Here is a 22,049-nt window from a genome sequence, read left to right as displayed (position 1 = left end):
TTTTGTTGTTCTGTATATGAACCAAGCCATAAAGATGCTTATCTACCCATTTTCTGTGTTGTGAGTTCTGCTTTTAAAACTATCAGTGATTTTTCTAAGCACATAACAATGCACCTTCCCCTTCCCTCCCATGAATCATGGAGCCCAATTCCAAACCTGAAAACATCTTACATTCATCATACTTAGCAAGGAGGGTCGACGCAGAAGTCAAGGAAATGATGACATTTATTATAAGTAGTATATGAAACATGTAGTTGAAATATTTTTAAAACGAGTAAAGCAACAAAATGTAATGGGACTGAATTTGTAAAAAACGATCAAATATTAATGTATTTGCATGCCCTCCCCCACCACCTAAAAAAGGGGGAATGACTGTGGAAAACTGCTCTTGGGGACATTTTGTGTGTGTAGTCTGGGGGGCAGGCACTCGGTGGTTTCAGGGATTCCCACAGGCTCATCATTCCTCACTTGGATGCTCGGTGGGGTCCTGCTGTGAGGGGTTTTGGCTGCTAGCAGAGGGTGTGGTCCTCGGAGTCCTACAGGCTTCTTCCATTCTCAGGAGGTTTGGGTCCTCTGCCTCACCAGCACCCTGGGTGGCAGCCGGAGGAGGAGGAGTTAGGGCTGGTTCACCGAGAGGTGCTGTGGCCATGACAGCAAACAGACTCCGAAATTGTTCAGTTACCAGTTCTATGAGCATCAGGAAATGCTCCTTTTCCCTATGGGAATGTCCAATTCCCTAAGCACACCTCCTGCTCCAGGAACCAGTTCATTAGTGTTTCTTCCTGCTGAAGAGCCTGATCCTTCCATGCCTGAGGAACTCAAACTGCTCCTGATTCCTTCTGTTCATGCCAATGAGCAGGTCCTATGTCGGCCTTCTCTGTCTCTGCAGTGCTGCCCTTGCCCTCCCAGCAGAATGGTTTCCCTCTCAGGAGTCAAAGGTACTGCCAATTCAAAGAAAGTATATGTTGTTTTTCCTTTGGAAGAAACCAAGAAATCCCCCCATATAACATAAATTTGCTGTAGAAGGCTACAATTTTGATAATTTTCAGCATTTCAGGAATGTGACGGTTAAGACTACCCTTGGTTCTCAGACAATTTTTGCAGCCCCTGAGGAAAGAGCAGAGGCTACTAATGGTAAGATACATGTACTGAAGTTTTTTTAAATGTAAAATTTTCATAGTGTCTTATGCAGTGTATGGGGAGGGAGGTGGCAGTTCCATCAAGGCGCTATTACCAGTTTGCAATTTTTTCTTTAAGGACTAGCCAACATTTGGAGAACATAGCAGTTTTCAAGGTATCAGAATGGAAAAGAGAGGTGGCTTTCCAGCCCTGTGGAGAAGATCTGGCAATCTATGCCAGAAATATATTTCTGCTAATGGTCACCTCACTGCATATTGCTGAATGGAAGGGTTTGAACAGTTATGAAGGTGGACTAAGCACATTTGCGCTGTTGTTGAACCTCAAGAACCCACTGGAGTGTCTGCTACCCCAAAAATTTGCTGCAATATTCTTACAGGATTGGGAGGCAATTTGTTGATAAATTGACTATATTCTCACTTAGCATTCAGAGTTTCCATGCAATTTTATGGGCATGGTGCTGTTGGAGGTGCTGTCTTTTCAGGTGAAATGTAAAACCAAGGTCTTGATTACTTGTAACTTAAAAATCCCATGCCAATTTTTCCAAGTAGTAGGGTTACTCCCAGGGTCTTGGCCTAAATCCAATTCAAGCAATTATATTCTACCTACCTAAACATTTCCCTTTATGTTCAGTTGGTTATGGTATTCATTTTTTCTCCTGAAGTATTGCATAGTGCTACTCTATAATATTTAAAAAAGTCTCTTGCCTTCTCTTCTGGGGTGGCTGCATTTCAATGATGCATGATATGATACCTTGCATATAATAGTTTCTAAAGTTTAGTATGTACTTCAGGATCTTTGAAGAAAAGGTACTAAACAAGCATCAGTCATTTTTACTCCTAAGAGCTTCATCTCTGAAATGATGTCACAAGCTTCTGCAAATTCCACTTTCGAAACACTAATCAGACAAGTATGACATTCAAAAGTGCCCCGTTCAGAAATGAAAAAAACTTGGCCATCAAATATTTCTCACTGTAAGTACTTTAAAACATTTTCAAATCTAGGATCCTACAGTCAGGATCCTAAATCCAGAGTTATGCTCCTGTATGAATCCATTTATATACTCCTGTATAAAAATGGCCTAGTTTTCAAATGTTCTATGTACTTGCACCTTCCACCAAATGTATTTCACTGGTGAGGGAAGTGATTCCGTTACAAATAGTTTAGAATCTCTTGGCTCATCAAATTTGGATCTGTGATTAATTTCTCTTGTGCCACAGAACACTGAAACAATATCACAATATGACGGCAACATTCTCATCAGTCAGTGGGGGAGTGAGAGTGAGGAAGGGTAAAGGAAAGAATCAATCTATCAGCCAGCCTTTCATGGTGGAATAGAGGGGGAATTCACCTTTTTCTCCTCCTCTCCTGGCTGACTTGGAAGTGGATCCACTCTTACATACTGAGATAATCCCAATGGCTCCTTTTCACCCCATCCACACGGAGGAAAATCTCAGCTATTTCAACACAGGTGGTCTGTTTGCTCAGACTTCCAGTGAATTGATTTGCCAAATCTAAGCAGAGGAGTGGAGTGCCACTCAGATGTGCACAATTTCTGAGCCTCATGAAGACCTGTAAAGGGCCACAGGCAGCTAAAGAGTTGTGGATTAAGTATCAGTAGATTAAATTAACTGCATTGAGCTCCAAAGAGGATGGGCCATAAAGCTTAATCAGTGCAAACAGGCAAGTTACAATTTCCGTCAAAAAAAAAAATTAATCTCAATAAAGCCTAGTTAGTAACATGGCAAAGATACCATTCAAATGGGAATATTAACAATTTTCAATAATTTCTAGAAATTGAAATAGAATCTGTTTTGGCAAACACACTGCAGTCTTCTACCAAGAAAAACATTTTATGCAGTTATGCAAGCAATAAAAATAAATGTTCTATAAAATTTAGCCTGAAGGCCTCAGAAAGTATTAAAAAAACAATAATAATTAACCAGAGTTCTTGACGTGTAGAGCAGCCAAAAATAACATCTAGTACAGCTGAAGATGGTGAGGTCATTTCTTGTATTGCACTCCAAACACTGACCACCTGCAGAGATGCAAAAATATTCAAAAGTATCTATTTCCCAAATATAGACAGACTGAAAAATTCTCAGTCTCTTACATGATTTTATTTTGCCGAAATAATGGAATTCAATACACATTTAATGTGCATTACAAGTAGTTGTTCCTATGGTGCAAAAGTTCCCCATCCATTTATGAAGCTGATACTGTCTGCCCCTAGAACAAAAGTGCCATGATGCCAGTCTTCAGTATTCTTTTCCAGCTAATCTAAACAGTAACATTGGCATCACCACTTTAAGTCAAACTTTTGCTCTTACAAAAAGAGATAATGTGTCTCTGTTCTACCACAAACAATCATACAAACATAAAATGAACTTTTGTCTAAGGTAATATTTGATGGGGATGTAGCAAATGTCTAATTTTAGCATTCTACTGAATATCAGATATTGTAATATGTATCCAAAACTGAAACAAAGGCCCATAGTGGATATCACAATAAATATAATAGTCACATGTTTTAAATGAGTCATGATCCAAAAGTCATTATTTCACAAACTGCCCAAAAAACCCTAATTTATTCTTCTTTAGGTACGGAAGGAGTCCTCTATATCACAGGGTGAGTGGCTGATTAGCTACTGGAAATACTTGTATGAAATTACTGGTTGATTCTAAACCCACAAGAAGGATACAACAGATATAAAATTTTACACTTGTATCTTCCATTTGAGGATCTCAGTGTACTTTATAAACATGAATTAAGCCTCAGAACACACAATGAAGGTAAGTAATAGTATACACATTTTAAAGATGAGTTAAGTGACTTGTCCTAGGGTTCCACAGTATTAAGGGTCAGAACCAGAAACACAACCTGTGAATGAAGACTTGCAGGTCCCTCCTTTAATCTTTCTAGATATTAAAGTCAACAGAGGTACTACTAGTAATGAAACTTGCCCAGTGAAAACTGTCATTTATTGTTTGATGCGAACTACTTTACTTTGAAAATAATTTGGAAGTATTTTTGCATTCTGTACAATTTCTTCTCACATTGGTTGATAGTTTGACTCCACCTATGGTCAATGGGATGCTTGTCACAGCATTAATATTTTCAAACAGCACAATAAGAAATAAAAACTAAAATTCTGAAGTCACCTCCCTTTTCATATTTAGACCTATTCATTACCTCTTCAGCTCAGGTGTATCACCTTTTTCCTCTCCTTAATGTAGGCTTTTATATCACTATCTTCCAGCTAGTCAAGCACCTTACAAAATTAAATACAAATACTTCAGAGGAACTAAAGTTCATTTACTTTCTCCTTACCATTACTGATCATATTTTTGGTTTGTTCATTTTTGTTTTGTTCTGGAGGATAGGCCAAATTTTTTGTCCCGAACTATTTTCGCCAAATAAATAATAAATAAATAAAAATGCAGATTCGGATTGACCAAAATATTTTGTGAATATGTGTTGGATTGATCCAATTGTTTGGACTGCAAACATTAAAATAAAATCTGAAAGAATTGAAATATTTTGTTTTGACATTTTCTAAATGAAATGTTTTAATCTTTCAATCAAAACAACTTTTAAAAAAATTATTTCAATTTTATTTAAATATGTTTAAGAAACCTTGAAAATAAAATGAAATGTTTTGTTTCAGGCAAAATGAACCATCTGACCTGAAACAATTTTTTTTTTTTTTTTCAGTACAGAGAATGAACTGAAAAATTAGTTATTTGCTCTACTGCTGCATGAAATACTATATTATCTGATTTTTTACCTTGAAGTTTCCCCTAAGTCCTGCACAGACTCATTCCCTTTAAGACTAGCTTCCCCTGACTGGAGACTAGGGCTGCTGTCATCTGACAATGGCAAAAAAATCACTGAGCCATTTTCTTCTAACATTGAACAAAGAACTTTATTACTTTAGTAAAGATAACAATATTCACCCTAAATCTACTCTTTTCTCTTCAGAGTTGCAGCCTAGAACCTTCCTCAGCTCCTCTCTTGCCAGGCTTCCCTTCCTGCTGGGTTGTTGGTTTTTTTTAAGTTTCCTTAATGGTGGAGATGGTTGTTTGAGAACAGGTACAGCACTAAAGTATAGAAGAAGTAGAGAGCATGCAACCAGCTGGTGCCACTTTTGTGATCAACTCTTGGGGATGGACAGGGAAACAGATGAGAACTGCTGGGTATGTTTAGACTGACTCTTCCTCAAATAACCATCCAAGACCCAATTATTTAAATTCAAATGTATCTGGCCAAACCCGAATATAAGAATTTAAGATGAATACTCACTGGCAGTAGAAATCTGGTACAATTCTAATGAATACATGGCTGTAATTTTCCTAACTCCATATTCTGATGTTTTGAAATATTTATTATTACAGACACCAGAAGCAACATCACTCCTCTTCATACCACATCTCTAATCATCTTATGAAAGCAAAGCCACCTTTTTTCATAAACTGAAGATCATTTTGGTGCCCAGTCTCACAGCACAGGCTATGTCCAAAAAGCATGAAAAAACATTCCTTTGTGAAAGGGCTGGACAAAGCTCAAAAAGGCTAGCAGGATCCACTGCTGGAGCATAAGATTTCCTGGTCACTTAAATGCAAGGTATAGCACTGGAACTGGTCTGCAATATTGGCAGCATCTGGATTTGTTTAAAATATTACTGTATTACACACACAGTGGTGTTGTGTTCTACTTGATATTTTTCTTTTAATTGCTTTCATTCCTGAGCAGGTCCCAAAAAAACTGAGCATAGGAACTATATAACTTACCTACTTTGGGACAGGGTGCCATATGCCAGTAAGGTCATCATCATCCTGAGTTAGGATTAAATCCAAATGGGCTTTTTGTGTTTTCCACATTTTTTTTTTAAAATGGCCAGTTCATTTATGCTCAGCATAGGAAGAAAAGCTACAACTGCACCTAGAATCTTGACTGAGCGTGCTAAAAAATGGTACAATAGTTACCACTGGTGTGATATGCTAGACAAGAAAGTCTTTGCCTGAACTGGTAGAGGTAGTAGGCCACATTTAGTTTTAATACTGTTAACATTTCAAGCAAATATTATTATTCTTGTAACAGGGCAGGCTCCACTGCTGTCCTGAGATCCCACACAAAAGCTTTGGACACTTTGTTTGTTAGCACTTTGGTGAGTTTTATTTATATTACCTCCACCAACACAATCCCATGTAGCAATTCTATCTCCAGCTTTCCCTATTTTTCCACCCTTTGTCCAGGGAGATAGAGAGCTCTCACCACCCTGAGATCTTACTTCCTCTGGGCTCTGTTAAGGGTTTGTCGACACTTAAAATACTACAGCAACACAGCTACGCCACTGTAGTGCTTCGGCGTAGACACTACCTACGCCAACAGGAGGAGTTCTCCCATCAGCTGTCAATGGAAGAATTGTTCTATGCACTTAGGGCTGCCTACATGGGGACTTAGTTCAGACTAACTACGCTGCTCAGGGCTGTGGATTTTTCACACCCCTGAGCAACGTAGTTATGTCAACCTAATTTTCTAGCGTACATCAGGCCTTAGCCTCTCCCTGCCGTACTTCCAATGCTTTTTAACGACCCTCTCAGCTAACCAATAATTAGCTCGTCCGCCCCAGTCTGATTAGGTAATTAACTATTCCACTTCTCCGTCAGGAAGGGGACTGAGGAACACTTAAGTGACCAGAGCGCCAAGCCAGCTCCTGGCTCTCAGCACGCTGTCAAATCTCTTGACTAGATCTGAAGTCAGAACAATATACCTTGGATAGCTTCTTTCACAGCAACACAGATAAGACCTAGTAGAGCAGCCCATCGTGTCCCGACCAATGCAGGATTGTTCTGCAGCTGCCACTTTTGTGATCAGCTCTCGGGGAGGAGGTGTCTAGGGAAACAGATGTACCACGTTACATCCCAGTAATGCCCTACACTGGTCCCGGAGGTCAGATTTTATATCTGTCCACCCGAAGGGGACTGACGCCGGGCAGCACAGACAAGAGGGGTGGGGAGCAGTTTTCAGAGGAGCCGGAAAAAGGAAGCTCGAGAGGATTTTGCCCGAAGACATTCGGCATTTCCGCTCTGACATTCAGTGACCCGCCCGGCCGGGTGGACGGGGTCTCCGGTGCAGGTCCCCGTGCGACGCGCCGCCCGCACACGCTAACGGCAAGTCCCTGCTGCGGGCGCAGCGCCCCGCCCGTCCCGGGGGCCCCTGCGCAGGCGCGCCCGAGCATTCCACGAGAGCAAGGCGGGATCCATCGCGCCGGGCTCGCCCCGAGACAACCTCACTCGACCGCTGATTCGCCGGGATCCTGGAGGTCGAGAGGCGGGGCCGAGGCTGGCCCTCGCCACAGTAGTGACGGCGGCGGCAGCTACGCGCGTGCGCGGCAGTTTGCGTATCTGCGTCCCTCTCCCCTCACGACAGCGCGAGTCGGTGGAGAATCCGCACATGCGCACTCCCGCGCGGAAGGAAGGGGGCGGCGCTGGGCCATGATCCCCACCCCGCGGCACCAGCACGTGGGACCGCACGGGCCCTTCAGCGAGGTGTACGAGCCGGCCGAGGACACCTACCTGCTGCTGGACGCGCTGGAGCGGGACGCGGCCCAGATCAGAGACGCGGGGTGCGAGCTGGGGGGGAGGGGAGGAACCAGCGAGGGGCCGGTCAGCAGCCAATGGGAGCAGCCGCTGGTGGGGTGGGAGGAGTCGGCGGCGCCGTGAGCACGTGCCGGTGACAGCCCGCGCAGCGGCTGTTAGGGAGGCGGGGCTGGAGCGAGGGCGGGGCGGTAGCTGCTGAGGGGCGTGGTCTGGGCGTGGGGGTGGGCAGGGCTATTGGTCGGCTCCCCTATTGGCTGTCAGTGGTTGCCCGTTGGTACAGTCCAGGCCCTGGCGGGGGCGGCAGCAAAGCTCTCGCTGGCTTCAGCGGAGTCTCGCCTTCGCCCTGCGAGGTCTCGCGCCGGGATTCGCCTCGGCTGCGCCGCCCTCAGCGCCTCCGTCATCGGCGTCACCCTGCGCGTGCCCGGGCAGGGAACCGTCCCACGTGCTGGGCGGGGCGCGGGGCGGTCTGAGCCTCGGGGGAGGGGGGGACCCGGGCGGACCCCGGGCGCTGTGGGTGCCGCCCTGCTGCGGCAGAGTCGCGCGGCGGCCAACGGACAGCTGGCGTGACGCCCGGCTCGTCCGCGGCTAGGTGTGCTGCAGTGGAAGAAAAGGAAGAGGCTCCGATTGTCCTAGTTGGGGTGACCCGCCCCTCACCCCTTTTCAAAATGCAAAACTGGGACACCTGCCGGAGCCCCGCCCCCTCCAGGGCCCCTGAACCCCCTGGCCATGCCAGAGCCTGGTGCTGGTAAGAGCCACCCAGGGAGCCCTGGACCCTCCACCTGTCTTTGGTGGGGGCTGGGGTACCCAAGAGCAGTCCCCGGCCTGTGTTCCTGTCCCCCTCCCAAGGTGCACTGCCAAGCGCTGATGGAGGGTCCATGGCTCTCCACAGCAGACTGGGCTTCTAGGGTGGCTCTTACCACAGCCTGGCCAGCTCTGGCTTCTGGCCTCCCTTGGGGCAGGGCCCCAGGGAAAAGAGGAGGAGCAGGGGGTGGGGCCTAGTGGTGAGTGGAGGGGGCTAAGGCTCACTTGAGAGCCACACACACACTGGAAAGAGGCTGGTGCTGCCCCTAAGCCGGGGGTAGGTGCAGAGTGATGCCACAGGGAATCCAGGATAAATGTAGTCCTGGAGTAGTTTAGCCCGGCACTGGGACTTGAAACTAACATTTTGGGACTGTCCCACTCAATTAGGGGCGGGTGGTCACCCTACTCATAGCTCCCAAGTAGTTTCAGTAAATAATGTAAACGTCTGCCAGGTCTCAAATCACTGGGTAACTTAGTCCTTGTCGTGATGGTCAGTTTTTTCAGGAATGATGTGCCCCAAACTAATTTTACTCTGTGAGGAGTGGAATGATTTTAATTTATTGGAATATAGATTCAGATAGGACTTGGTTCTGTGTTGCTCTTTTTCATACTCAAAATATCTCAAAATACATTGCAAATATAATTTAATTTGAATGGGCTCCATACAATGAAATTATCTTGTTGCTTGCCTTGAAATTTCTATTATTTATACATGTCCAGAGCCAGCTCAAATGTGGACCCGTTAGAATAGTTACTCGGCTATGTCTACACTGCAGCTGGGAGCGAGCCTCTGGACTCAGGCTAGTGGAGCTTGAGCTAGTGCACTAAAAATAGCATGGACATTGCACCTCAGGCAGCATCTTGTGCTCTCAAGCCCACTTGATCCCCTTGATCTGTGCTTGGGTGGCTAGCCTGAGTCTCCACAGGAACAACAACATCCACACTGCTGTTTTTAGAGTGCTCACTTGAGCCCTGCTAGTGCAAGTTTGTCACCAGATGCATTGGGTAGACCTATCCGTGGGATTCCGGTTTCATTGTAACCTGCTCAAAACTCTTAGGCCTTGGCTGCTTGGTGGAGAAGGTGGAAATGCATCTAGAACTGTTGTTTTTGTGTTGTCAATGGATGTTTCCTGTTAACAGAGGGAAGGAAACCTACAATGTGCCCCAGTGAGGGCTGTGATAAGTAGGAAATATCTTGATTCCCCAGGGGACACAAGTTATGACTGGAGAGCTGTCGGTCAGCACAAAGCAGATCATAGAATCATAGAATATCAGGGTTGGAAGGGACCTCAGGAGGTCATCTAGTCCAACCCCCTGCTCAAAGCAGGACCAATCCCCAATTAAATCATCCCAGCCAGGGCTTTGTCAAGCCTGACTTTAAACACTTCTAAGGAAGGAGATTCTACCATCTCCCTAGGTAATGCATTCCAGTGTTTCACCACCCTCCTAGTGAAGAAGTTTTTCCTAATATCCAACCTAAACCTCCCCCACTGCAACTTGAGATCATTACTCCTTGTCCTGTCCTCTTCTACCACTGAGAATAGTCTAGAACCATCCTCTCTGGAACCACCTCTCAAGTAGTTGAAAGCAGCTATCAAATCCCCTCTCATTCTTCTCTTCTGCAGACTAAACAATCCCAGTTCCCTCAGCCTCTCCTCATAAGTCATGTGTTCCAGACCCCTAATCATTTTTGTTGCCCTTCGCTGGACTCTCTCCAATTTTTCCACATCCTTCTTGTAGTGTGGGGCCCAAAACTGGACACAGTACTCCAGATGAGGCCTCACCAATGTCTAATAGAGGGGAACGATCACGTCCCTCGATCTGCTGGCTATGCCCCTACTTATACATCCCAAAATGCCATTGGCCTTCTTGGCAACAAGGGCACACTGTTGACTCATATCCAGCTTCTCGTCCACTGTCACCCCTAGGTCCTTTTCCGCAGAACTGCTGCCGAGCCATTCGGTCCCTAGTCTGTATCTGTGCATTGGTTTCTTCCGTCCTAAGTGCAGGATCCTGCACTTATCCTTATTGAACCTCATCAGATTTCTTTTGGCCCAATCCTCCAATTTGTCTAGGTCCCTCTGTATCCTATCCCTACCCTCCAGCGTATCAACCACTCCTCCCAGTTTAGTATCATCCACAAATTTGCTTAGAGTGCAATCCACACCATCCTCCAGATCATTTATGAAGATATTGAACAAAACCGGCCCCAGGACCGACCCCTGGGGCACTCCACTTGAAACCGGCTGCCAACTAGACATGGAGCCATTGATCACTACCCGTTGAGCCCGACAATCTAGCCAACTTTCTACCCACCTTATAGTGCATTCATCCAGCCCATACTTCTTTAACTTGCTGGCAAGAATACTGTGGGAGACCGTGTCAAAAGCTTTGCTAAAGTCAAGAAACAATACATCCACTGCTTTCCCTTCATCCACAGAACCAATAATCTCATCATAGAAAGCGATTAGATTAGTCAGGCATGACCTTCCCTTGGTGAATCCATGCTGACTGTTCCTGATCACTTTCCTCTCATGCAAGTGCTTCAGGATTCATTCCTTGAGGACCTGCTCCATGATTTTTCCGGGGACTGAGGTGAGGCTGACTGGCCTGTAGTTCCCAGGATCCTCCTTCTTCCCTTTTTTAAAGATTGGCACTACATTAGCCTTTTTCCAATCATCTGAGACTTCCCCCGATCGCCACGAGTTTTCAAAGATAATGGCCAATGGCTCTGCAATGACAGCCGCCAATTCCTTTAGCATTCTCGGATGCAACTCGTCCGGCCCCATGGATTTGTGCACGTCCAGCTTTTCTAAATAGTCCCGAACCACCTCTTTCTCCACAGAGGGCTGGCCATCTACTCCCCATGTTGTGATGCCCAGCGCAGCAGTCTGGGAGCTGTCCTTGTTAGTGAAGACAGAGGCAAAAAAAGCATTGAGCACATTAGCTTTTTCCACATCCTCTGTCACTAGGTTGCCTCCCTCATTCAGTAAGGGGCCCACACTTTCCTTGGCTTTCTTCTTGTTGCCAACATACCTGAAGAAACCCTTCTTGTTACTCTTGACACCTCTTGCTAGCTGCAGCTCCAGGTGCGATTTGGCCCTCCTGATTTCATTCCTACATGCCCGAGCAATATTTTTATACTCTTCCCTGGTCATATGTCCAACCTTCCACTTCTTGTGAGCTTCTTTTTTATGTTTAAGATCTGCTAGGATTTCACCATTAAGCCAAGCTGGTCGCCTGCCATATTTACTATTCTTTCGACTCATCGGGATGGTTTGTCCCTGTAACCTCAACAGGCATTCCTTGAAATACAGCCAGCTCTCCTGGACTCCTTTCCCCTTCATGTTGGTCCCCCAGGGGATCCTACCCATCCGTTCCCTGAGGAAGTCGAAGTCTGCTTTTCTGAAGTCCAGGGTCCGTATCCTGCTGCTTACCTTTCTTCCCTGTGTCAGGATCCTGAACTCAACCAACTCATGGTCACTGCCTCCCAGATTCCCGTCCACTTTTGCTTCCCCCACTAATTCTTCCCTGTTTGTGAGCAGCAGGTCAAGAAAAGCTCCCTCCCTAGTTGGCTCCTCTAGCACTTGCACCAGGAAATTGTCCCCTATGCTTTCCAAAAACTTCCTGGATTGTCTATGCACTACTGTATTGCTCTCCCAGCAGATATCAGGAAGATTGAAGTCACCCATGAGAACCAGGGCGTGCCATCTAGTAGCTTCCGCGAGTTGCCGGAAGAAAGCCTCATCCACCTCATCCCCCTGGTCCGGTGGTCTATAGCAGACTCCCACCACTACATCACTCTTGTTGCTCACACTTCTAAACTTAATCCAGAGACACTCAGGTTTTTCTGCAGTTTCGTACCGGAGCTCTGAGCAGTCATACTGCTCCCTTACATACAGTGCTACTCCCCCACCTTTTCTGCCCTGCCTGACCTTCCTGAACAGTTTATAACCATCCATGGCAGTACTCCAGTCATGTGATCATATGGCACACCACTCATCTTGAGCTTGAGGGCAGTATAACCAGTAAACTTCATTATTAGTGCGGTCTCCAGTGGCTGCAGGTTTGACAGCATTACCTGATCCAGGCCTGCATATGTCCATCCTAGATACTCTTGTGAATCGGGTATTTTAATTACTTTGCACTGGTTATTTTTATTTAAATTTAGAGTTGAGATCTCCCTTGAAGTAGGATCTGGATCGGGTGTGGTTTCAGCATTTCTGGCTTCCATTGTTGGACCCAGTGCATTGTACATGTAAGTATTATAATACCAATTTTTTAGATTGTTGCAGCTAATAATATAGAATACTTAGCTCTTACGATATATAGTGCTTTTCATTTCAAAATATTTTACAGTCACCAACCATGTAGAGAAATAGTATCTCCATTTTACAAATGGATTTTTAAAGACATTTAGATTCCTATCCCCCCATTGATTTCAGTGAGAGTTTAGACACCTAAATAGCTTTGAAAATCTGGCCCTAAATTCCTTGCTCAAGACCACCTATTGGTTTAGTAGTAGAGCCAGGACTAGAGTTCTGAAATTCCTTCTTCCCAGCTTGAGCTCCATCTGTAGTCATGTTGTCTCTACCATGTTTACTCAAAACTTGATCCTGCAAACACTTGTCTAACTTTACTCATATGAGTTGTTCTGTTGAGCTCAGTGGGAATACTCACATGTGTAACATTAAGCAAATGCTCAAGAGTTTGCAGGGCTGGGCCTCACTGAGTACCTATTATGCAGTGCCATAGTTAGAAAGGCAGTCTCACTATAAACACTTGTTTTCACAGACAGAATCATTTTAGGCTGAATATCTAATGTCTGTTCTCAGGCCAGATTTTGTTTGAAAGTCTGGTAAAATTCTCTTGGCCTTTTATGAGTTATCTGAGCACAAAATGTAGAAAACGTTGATATTGTAGTATGTTGTATTGCTTGAGAAATAGTATGTCATAATTTAATTCAAGACAATTGTAATGCATCCGCAGATGAGGACAAAGTTATAGTTATGTCTGAGCGTGCAACCTTAACTTTAACATTTCCTTGACTTTTGAGTACTTAGGCAACCTTAATGTTGTCTTAGCATAGTGTTATTGCATGAAATTTCATATGTGAAGAGCCACAGTACGAGCGACAAGAATTGTATGTTCTTTTCAAAGCTTAGATGATGATTATTCAGTAAGGCTATGTCTACACTACAAGATGGGGTGAAAACAGCGGGTCTGTACTCAGCATGGCTCAGCCAGAACTCTGCTGCTGCTACCGCAGTTATGCTGCTATTTATACTTCTGCTAACTGGATGAGAGCTAGTGTGAGTACGTGTGCGTGAGCAGGGGAATCACATTCATTTACACACAAGGCTTGAGGTCACATCACATAATAGCATTCACATTCTTACGTTAATTTTTTAGTTATATCTTGTCATGTTGATGTGATATTAATATTTTGCTTTCAGATGTACAGATATCAACCCTATAGCAGCTTTTTGTACCTTGGAGACAGCTGTACTTAACAAAGTTCACATTCACCCAGTAATTACTGACTTGGTAAGATACAAATTCCTATAACTGGACCTTCTAATAGTTTTGCAGTTCTTACAATGTACTGTGGGAGGCTTGCTTGTAACCATTTCAGATACTGTCCCTTCATGTTGAAAGAAAGAAAAGGGGCAATGGATGTGTTTTAATTAGGCCACAGTTTTATTCACTTAACATATCTGGGACTACCCAACAATAAATTGTACAGCAGGTCATCATTATTTCCACCTACTCGGGAGGGCTGCTGTCAGCCCTCCCCCGTTCTCAACCTGGTCCTAGCCAGCCTATTGCTGCAACCCCACTACCCTCCCCTCGTATGAGGCGTTAAGGGGGCTGGAAAGCAGGGAAGGGATTGGTTCCCCACTGTACCTCATGTTAGGAGCCCCAACCTCCCTTGCCCAGCTACCTTAAGGGATGCTTTCCTCTAAATCTACTTCCAAATCTATTTAATCTGAGAACCGTATATGTAACGAACACTGGACACATTTGTTGTTAAGTGATGACATTTTGACTTAACCTCCTCGCCTACCCCACTGCGTCCCTTATCTGCTGTGGAGAAGATGGAAAAAACCTGCCCCACCTCGTCCAATCTGGTGGTGAGGAGAAAATTCCTTTGCAGCTCCAGAAGAAGTTGAGTAGCGTCATGCTCACAGCAGATCATGAAGAAACCAAGTCCTACTCGGATCCCATCACTAGGAGGGTGGGTGTTGCCAGCCTGATCACAGTGAAAGTATGTTTCTCTGGAACTGTTCAGGGTATAGTTGCCTTTAGGCACATGAAAGGACAGTGTCCCCCTTCTAACCTGGTCCAGCCACTTCCTGTTCTTCCCTGGTCTGTCCACGTAAATTTTCCCCTTCCTCTCCCCTCTGCCACCCACTTGCAGAGGGGGCCCAAATAAGAGCAACAACCCTTCCAGCCAGACAGACAAAGAACCCGGTGCACTCAGATGGTATTCACTGCCATATGTTAGTAAGGTACAACAGTCTTGTATGCCACAATATATATTTGTTTTATTAAATTGTAAAGCACTCTGGTGGATGGCAGTAGCTTGGACACAGTTGCAAGCTTACAGAAAACTAAGTAAAAACTGATCACAGCGCCCACTGTTCCCTCAAAAATTGGTGCAGAAAACCCAAATAGAAAGGCTGATGAAAAGAGAGGGACAAAAACAGCTGATAAGGGACCAAACTCAATCTGAAAAGAAAATGTACTTCAAATGAGACTCTAAAGCAATACAAATGTAGAGCAAATACTACATAATCAGGGAATGGATTTGAAACTGTTAACACCTGGAGCTTTCTTATTAATGTTGTACCCATGACAGTAATGCTCTGCCAATGCACAAGTCTAAATCTTTTTTTGTTATAAATTCTGGTTGCTAATGATTTAAAAAAACAAAAACAACAACCTTCCAAGCAGTGCATTATGGGAAACTTAAGTTTCACGTTTTCCTCAGTGAGCTCTTTTAACTTGTAAAAAATCTTGAGAATTTAATGAAAGATGACAGATTCAGCTAATTCTAATTATTGGCAAATGAACCCTTCTTCATTTGGGAATTAGACTATACACAGAGGCCTGTATAAAGTAGTTGATGAACAGCTAACAGATGATAAACTTTTAATCACTTCTGAACAGGGATGGATATGAATCTGTAAGCAAGCTCTTTTAATTAGTATAGGTTTTTCTTTCATCCTCTTACTATTCTGTATCTCTAGTTCATGTTTTGGGACCCTGTTGTGTATGTCGTCATACAATAAATTTATAGTTTTACTTGTCCTATTCTGTGGGCTGCCCTTGCACGTTGAAAGACAGGTTTAGTGTTGTTGGACCAGGAATAGGGGCTGAGCTATTCAGAACCAAAGAGGCCAATTTAATGCATTGCTATGAATGGAAGGTGAAATACGAGTGGTCCCAATTCTATTTATTTTGATTTATAAAAATATGAAATAATCCAACCCTTCCTATGAGGAATCACTTGCAGTATAGTCATCCTAGAAGAAGGAATGCTTGATTTTATAGAGAAATTATCTAGTTCTCTTATTGAGATAAATTACTCAACCTTGTAATTTAACCACATATGAAATGAATTATTATCTCACAACCAGGTCATTTTTATTGTTATCTACTAAATAAAGCACCTGTAATTAGCGTGTATTTAAAACATTTTGCTTAGAAAGGGTCCTTGAAATTTACTTTTTCATATTGTCCATTATTGACTTTTGGTTTTGGTAACTAAAAAGATAGAAAAATAGATGGTGGCAACATGGTCACCTTTTGCTTGGCTGGCTAACTTTATGGGAAATTGCACAGATTTGTGTTTTTCAAAATACTTCCCTTGTACTCCTGTCATACAGAAAATAAGAAAGAAGTATCTTAATTAACTGTCTGTTTTGGGTTAAGTTGTTTGAAGTAAGTCAGGATTCCATAGCTAAGTACAGGACTTTTTCTATATCTCAGTAGTGTATAACTGTTCGTAAACCTATTAATTTTCTTCCTGTCTTGATAATGATTGATTATATTCAAAGCTTACTCTCTCATTTTAGTCCCATATATGACAAATCTGCAGTCTCACAATACATACTGTATAATGAGAAATGTGTGTTCCTGCTATAAATAAAAAATGTAGCTAATAAAAGAACTGCCTAAGTATAACTAACTTGTTTCCCACCTTGCTTTCATCTCTAGGTCACAGGATTGTTACCAAGATTAAGTGGGAAAGTTGATCTCCTACTGTTTAATCCACCATATGTGGTAACCCCTTCTGAAGAGGTAGGGATCGCTGAGATTTGAGGAGATGCAATTAAAAAAAAAACTTCTGCAGCTCAGTGGATATGAAAAATTACTCGTTTCTGATATGATAAATTGGTTTGTAATCTCTAGTCGTGAGTTGCAGTGCTTTGAAAAAGTAGTGAGGGGTCATGTGGAGCCAGTGGTGATAACAGAACTGTTTGCAGTAAATATGAATCACTCACCTTACTGCACTTTCTGCATAAGAGCTAAAGGACACTAGTGACCACTGTTCCACAAAATATTGCTCCATCCTTGTAGGTGGAATTCAGTAAATCCATGTCTACACAGGGATACTTAGGAATCACTAAAGGTGTGAAGTCAGGGCGCATAAATTAAAGCATGCTTAATCCCCCATGTCAGTGCTCTTATTCAGGAGTAAAGTGGCTTTAGTTCTCGAACTTTGATTAAGGGCTTGTCTACACTTAAAATACTGCAGTGGGGTAGCTGCACCGATGCCGGCGCACTTGTAGCGCTACAGTGAAGATCCTACCTACACCAATGGGAGGGCTTCTCCCTTTGGCGTAGGTACTCCATCTCCTGAGAGGCGGTAGCTGTGTCAACAGGAGAAGCACTCCCATTGACATAGCACTGTCTATCCCGGGGCTTAGGTCACTATAACTGCATCACTCAAGTGTGTGGATTTTCCACGCCCCTTGAGTGACATAGTTATACTGACATAAATTGCTAATGTAGACAAAGTTACAACGAACTAATTCCACTTAATTCCTGAATAAGATCCACATGGAGGTTTAACCATGCTTTAATTTAAGTGCATTGACTTTACACCTTTAGTTGATTTGCCTTAACTTTCCTGATTAGCTGCATGTAGACAAGCCCTAAGAGATTTTCATTTCGATCTGTCAGATATTTTCCATTGGAATGATTTTCTGGTGGAAAATGCCTTTTTCACAAAAACAGAATTTTCAGGGATGAGTGTCTTGGCTCTCACCTCCAATGGCAGCCTACCCAAAGGCTCTTTATGCCTGCAGGGAGAAACAGAAATTGACGAGAGCCATCCAGATGGGCAGTTGACAAGCTGAAAAATTCTGTTTTAGTTCTCCCAAAATGGAATCTTTCAGAATTTCTGGCTTGTGAAAAATCTTGAGCTATTTACTTTTTCGTCCAAAATTGGGATTACATTTTTCCAAAACCTCAACGTTTTCTATGGGACAGAAATTCCTTTTTCTGGACTGCTCTCATTTTCGCCTTTCATTTGTATTCTTCAGGAATCTTGAGGCATGTCTACACTGCAATAAAACATCCACAGGTGGCCCATGTCAGCTGACTTGGGTCGTGGGGCTCAAGCTCCAGGGCTGTAAACTGGAGTGTATAAAACTGTGAAGGAGGAGTTCCGAGAGTCCAGGCTCCTGCTGTAATCCAAACATCTACACTGCAGTTTTATAGCCCTGCATCCTGAACCCCCTGAGCCCAAGTCAGCCGCAAGTGTTTTATTGCAGCGTAGACATATCCTTGGTGGAATTTATGCAAATACTTTCCATATGCATCTAGAGGAAAGTATATGCTTTGAATGTTACAAAACGTGTCTATTTCCAAACAGCGTCAACAAAGACCTTTAAATCCAAACAGAGCTCATCTGTTTGGAGGATAAGTCTGAAATTTGACTTGTATGCTGCATAAACAAAACTGCCATGTAGCAATTTTGCGATTGAAATGGTTTTAATTCAATAAGCTCCTTAGGATAGGGACTGTGGTAATGCTCTTCCTCAAGTGTCATGAACATATATAGCACTCTATAGTCATATGTAAACGATTAGTAAAAAAATTCATCTTCCTTTAATTTCTCCTAGGTACAAAGCCATGGAATAGAGGCAGCCTGGGCTGGAGGCAAAAATGGCAGAGAGATAATGGATAGACTTTTTCCTTTAGTGCCAAACCTGCTTTCAACAGGAGGATTATTCTATTTAGTTACAATTAAAGAGAACAACCCAGGTAATAAAATCCTTCTGTTTGCTAAACTATATATTACTAATGCATACATAAAAACTATGAGTACAAGACTAAGGTGCTATAGCTAATCAGACATTGCCACTATTACGCAAGAATGGAAAACCTTGGATTGAGTAATATCTCAGAGAAATGAGATGGCCTGTACATGGCAGTAGCAAGTCACACTTGGTTAATAACATTTATTAGTATGGAAACATTTTGGGCTAAATTCACAGGGAGGACTTGGTTGAGCATTGCAGTACTCAACTTTTAGGCACCCTTCTGCTAAGTTGTATTCATGATCCCAAGTCAGGTTCCCTATACAATGCACTGGGAGACTTAGGTGCCTAAAAAGATTCACAGAAGTCAGCATGCTAAGCCAGCCAATAGGAAATGACAAGGAGGGGGTGTGGCCTAAACCCTGTCTCTCAAAGGAGTTATGTGCCTAACTCTGGCCTTGATGGAGGCACCTCCCTCTACTTGGAATTCATAGTAGTGAACCCTCTCCTGGAGTTGGGTGCCTAAGCCAGGTCAGCCCTTTTTGAAGAAATATCGTGGTGGTGGTCGTAGTGCCTCCTTGCATGCCCAGTAGCCCAGTGCTTAGAGTATCACCCAGGATGTTGGAGACGCTGGTTCAAATCCCCACTCTGTTGGATTGGGAGCAGGGACTTGAACATGGGTCTCACTTCCCAGCTGAGTGCCCTAACCACTGGACTTTAGAGACGCTCTCTTTTTCAATGAAGAGTTAACTATTGTATACAAAGTGGAACAACTTCGACAGGAGAGACTAAGAGAGACCCACCCCAGACTAGCCCATTGCCCAACAGTTAGGGGACTGACATGGGAAACCCACATTCAGTTCTCTGCTCCACATTAGGCAGAGTGGGGATTTGAACGCTGGTTTCCCACATCCTGTGTGAGTACTGTAACTACGGGGAGTAAAGTGCGTGGGAGGGGCAGCACTGCCTCTTCCTCAGCTGTCTTGTGCAGGGTCCAATCAAGTAGATGTGCTCTATGGCAGCCTCTGAGCATGTGTACTGGATTGTGCTCCGCAGGTGAGCTAAGTGAGGGGGAATGCTTTCTTTGTGAATCCTGCTATGGCTTAGGCATGAGTAAGGTGCCAAGCTGCTTGGTGGTTTCAGGGCTGAGGCAGCTGAGCATGTGCCCATTGGCTGAAATTTAGGCACCTTGGGGACTTCACCAGTGAACACTGAGGTGCCTAGGGACTTTAGGCTCCTACAAGGTTAGGTGGCAGCTGAGTAGGGGTATAAGGTTCTAAATTTCTGCTTAAATACTTTACATGACAGCCCCACTTGTGAATCCTACCCTTTCTGGCAAGTTTTACTGTAGGGTTTTCAAATTAATTTGTGTGCTTTGTACACACCCTTTCATCAAAGCTTCTGCCTTTATAAAACCTTTGTTCAAGCCACTACTTAGTATATGCAGGAGAAAATACTGTCCATTACAACACTGACCCAAGTAGTATGGGAAGTATGGGTTTCATCTGCTAAAGTGAAACTAACACTGAAGTGTGGAATTACTCCAGGGTGCTCCCACATTTGAACATTTTCAGACAGGGCTTAAATACCAGACTTGCAGTTGTACTCTGCTGGAAATTTACAAAAAAAACAAGCACCAACCCTTTTTTATTAAATACTTGAAACCTGAGTATAGTGGTGAATTTTTTTTTTTAATTGAAGCAGTTAGTTAAGATAGGAATATTGATTCATTATACTGTGATTCTAACTAATTTGCAGTTTCAGTATAACTGCACTTAATTCTTTCTGGCTTTTGTGTTAATATACAGAATATTAAAAGCATACAAGCACTTAAACTTTGAGCACATTTTTTAATCTTAAACTTATTTACCAATACAATTACGTACTTAGTATATTTTTCAAAGACATTAAAATCCAACATTTCCAGTAGAAAGCCAAGTTCATGTGGTTTTGTTGGATGACTACTTTAAATAAATTGTTCTAATCGCCTGAAGGAGCATGATGGATATTTTATGAGACTATGTAATCTTTCGTTTTGTAATTTGCTTTTAGCAAATAAATCAGTTTAAGGCAGGATGGGCTTTTTAGGTGGCGATTAACATAAACTGAACTGTAATGCTGTACATTTTTAATTACAGATGAAATTTTGGAAACAATGAAGAAATACGGTTTAAGGGGTACTAGAGTACTTTCTAGACAAGCAGGAAGAGAAACTCTCACAATTCTCAAATTCATCAAGTCCTGATGACTGCTCTTAAATCTTCCATTGCTGAAGATGTTGAAACTTAAACACAAATGGTGTTACAATGGCTAGGCTATTTTGTGACTATAAACTATAACTCAACAGATTTTGAAAAAATTATCCTGTCTCCTGACCTGTGCAGGAAAATTGAGCAAAATGTTCATTGTTGTTCCCTTAACCTGGCCGTCAACCCACTGTGATCTGTAATCAGTGAGGGCAAAGTTGTTTCTGGACTTGGTTTTCTATGTAGCATAGTGGAACAGTAGCTGAAATGTAAACTTTAAAAATTGGCAGTCACACTTTAAAATGTGGAAATTCACTGGTATTTATTTCATTTTATAACTGGAATATTTGTATGTGATCACGCATTTAATATTTTTAACTACTTTTGTCGTTCATTATGGGTTCTCAAAACCATGTTCTTGCTTTAGTACTTTGTCTTGTCTTATGGTAATTATTCTGTACAGATAGCTGGTTTAAATTAATATTTAAGAAGCCACTGATCTTGAGGTTAGTGGCCTCAGTCTTACATTTTGTACTTGTTGCAGAATCCCCAAAAGCCTAGTGCATAGAAACTAATTTTGCTCACATAGTCAGGAAAACTCTTGATCTTATCTTGCTACTGTATTATCACTATGACTATTCCAACAGATGTACCCAATATGGAGTTCTGTTATATGTCATCCAGGGTCTTTAAGCTAAATGCTATGGGTTAATAAACATTGTAAAAGGTTCCGTTCAATTTAATCAATTGTACAAAATTATTTTAGGGTAGAGACTAATTTTAGACTATAAAAAGGAAGGCTTCGTTAAAAGGTACTTTCAGTAGAGCCTAGAAAACTAACCAGTGACAGTTCTTTGTGAAGCAGGTCCATATATGACTATGGTATGATACCATTCCTATACTAATGCACCATAAAATGTATGGGCTGGAGACTTGTATGGTCTGATTATCTCCCTATATTTAAGCCCCTTTGTTTTCAGATTAAACC

The 22,049-nt window shown here is 43.0% G+C and overlaps 1 protein-coding gene and 1 long non-coding RNA gene across 3 annotated transcripts; one reads left to right on the top strand and one right to left on the bottom strand.

Moving 5' to 3' along the window:
- Positions 1-207: 207 nt before the first annotated feature.
- On the bottom strand, positions 208-8,309 carry LOC140918478 (uncharacterized). Of its 2 annotated transcripts, XR_012161201.1 has the most exons (4): positions 6,912-8,309; positions 3,081-3,175; positions 2,489-2,709; positions 208-941 (listed from the first exon to the last, which is right to left on the bottom strand). It is a non-coding gene; the product is annotated as an uncharacterized lncRNA (long non-coding RNA). The 2 variants fall into 2 exon arrangements; XR_012161202.1 differs by lacking the exon at positions 2,489-2,709 and having other exon boundaries at positions 6,912-8,202.
- Positions 7,225-21,804, top strand: HEMK2 (HemK methyltransferase 2, ETF1 glutamine and histone H4 lysine). Its single transcript, XM_073362965.1, has 6 exons — positions 7,225-7,766; positions 12,713-12,799; positions 13,998-14,088; positions 16,765-16,848; positions 18,678-18,819; positions 20,954-21,804. Exons 1-6 carry the CDS (start codon positions 7,636-7,638, stop codon positions 21,058-21,060), a joined length of 642 nt encoding a protein of 213 aa, XP_073219066.1. The 5' UTR covers positions 7,225-7,635; the 3' UTR covers positions 21,061-21,804.
- Positions 21,805-22,049: the final 245 nt, after the last annotated feature.

This window comes from Lepidochelys kempii, chromosome 1, assembly GCF_965140265.1.
Source record: "Lepidochelys kempii isolate rLepKem1 chromosome 1, rLepKem1.hap2, whole genome shotgun sequence".
Lineage (NCBI taxonomy): Eukaryota > Metazoa > Chordata > Testudines > Cheloniidae > Lepidochelys > Lepidochelys kempii.
The sequence above is the reverse complement of the archived record's forward strand: the minus strand, read 5'-3'. Positions and strand labels throughout refer to the sequence as shown.